Genomic DNA, 1,579 nt, shown 5'->3' with positions numbered 1-1,579 from the left:
AAAAATAAAACCTCATGCAAATCTGCACTTTAGTGCAAATATTTAAACTTCTGCATCTTGGACCCCAAGGCTCCAGCAGTGAGTGGAGAGCAGGGCACACACACACACACACACACACACACACACACACACACACACACACACACACACACACACACACACACACACACACACACACACACACACACACACACACACACACACACACACACACACAGGAGCAGTGGTGTGATGGAGGACTCACATTGGTGTAGAGAGAACAGTCCATCTCTGCAGACTCACTCAGCTCACTCAGGTTTCTGTCCCAGTGCAGGAAAGACTCGGTGCTGTCCAGGATCTCCATGTCTGCTGCACACACACTCACTCTCACTCTCTCTCACTCTCTCTCACACTCTCTCACACTCTCTCACACACACACACTCTCTGTCCACACAGCAGGTCTTCTGGTCCACTCAGGCTGGAAAAGCTCGACGTTTGACTCCAACTCCTCAGGAAACGAAAAAAACTAAAGAAAAAAGTTTTAAAGTGGAATAAAAACAGACGTGGTTCAGTCGGAGAGCGAGGACTGAGAGTCGATCTGGGAACTAATGAGGTTATTGATCATCTCTCCTGGTTCAGGGTCCACACACACACACACACACACACAAACACACACACACAAATACAGTCGAACACTCCTGCAGACTGTTTCCCTTCTTCTTTCCCCTCACAGACCAGACACACAGGAATTCATGGGAGGAGCCAGAGCCAGAACACACACACACACACACACACACACACACACACACACACACACACACACACACACACACACACACACACACACACACACACACACACTATATATACATATATATAAATAAAATAATATAACGTATATAACACGTTTTTTACTTTCCCTAAATAATTTAACAGCTTTACAGCTACGAAGGAGCACATCCGGCCTATTTTATTCATAATAAAAGTGCATCATAAAAAAGTTATTATTTTTTAATAAGTATTAAAAAGTTTTTGTACTTTGAATCACGTTTAACAATAAGAAGGTTTATTTTCAGTTGTGGTTGTCATCCTAATAAAATATCTTATACCACATAATGTGAGTTCATCATTGTGTGTGTAGGCGTATGTTGTTTAGGAATGATTATACATTAATGTTGTTAATCTTTGTTTGAAACCCTAACCCTAAAGCTTTATTTGAAGAGTTTGAAAAGTATCACAAATATAATCTTTCTAGTGAAATATGGTACTAATCAGTCAAAGTTATGCGCTCCGAAGTGATTTAAAATCATAACTGCAGAACAAAGAAAAAAACCCAAAAAACTTCAATTTGAGTATGAAATTATACGCTTTTATGTTGAAGTTCTGCCCTTTCTGTTCCGGTTCTGACATCTTGACACAAACTCTTGGCCCCGCCTACACTCAACCTCCTGACCAGTCAGATTGCTCCTCTGTTTAAAGCCCTTTGATTGACACGTGATCAAACCAGACAGACAAGACTTGAGAAATCCGCCAATCACATCAGGCCAAGAATACTTTGGGTTTAGCCCCGCCCCCCGTTGCCAGGGTAATCAGGAAAGTC

General features: G+C 41.8%; 1 protein-coding gene across 1 annotated transcript in view; it reads right to left on the bottom strand.

The window, feature by feature from the left end:
- Nucleotides 1-703, bottom strand: part of creb3l2 (cAMP responsive element binding protein 3-like 2) — a 37,654-nt gene extending 36,951 nt beyond the window's left edge. Inside the window, exon 1 of the mRNA XM_080492583.1 lies at nt 245-703. Coding sequence (XP_080348709.1) covers nt 245-343 — 99 coding nt within the window. The 5' untranslated portion in view covers nt 344-703. The remainder of the gene's footprint in view (nt 1-244) is intronic.
- Between the last annotated feature and the right edge of the window lie 876 nt (nt 704-1,579).

The sequence above is a fragment of the Lipophrys pholis genome, assembly GCF_963383615.2.
Source record: "Lipophrys pholis genome assembly, chromosome: 22".
Classification (NCBI taxonomy): Eukaryota; Metazoa; Chordata; class Actinopteri; order Blenniiformes; family Blenniidae; genus Lipophrys; species Lipophrys pholis.
This window is presented reverse-complemented; position numbering and strand designations above follow the sequence as displayed.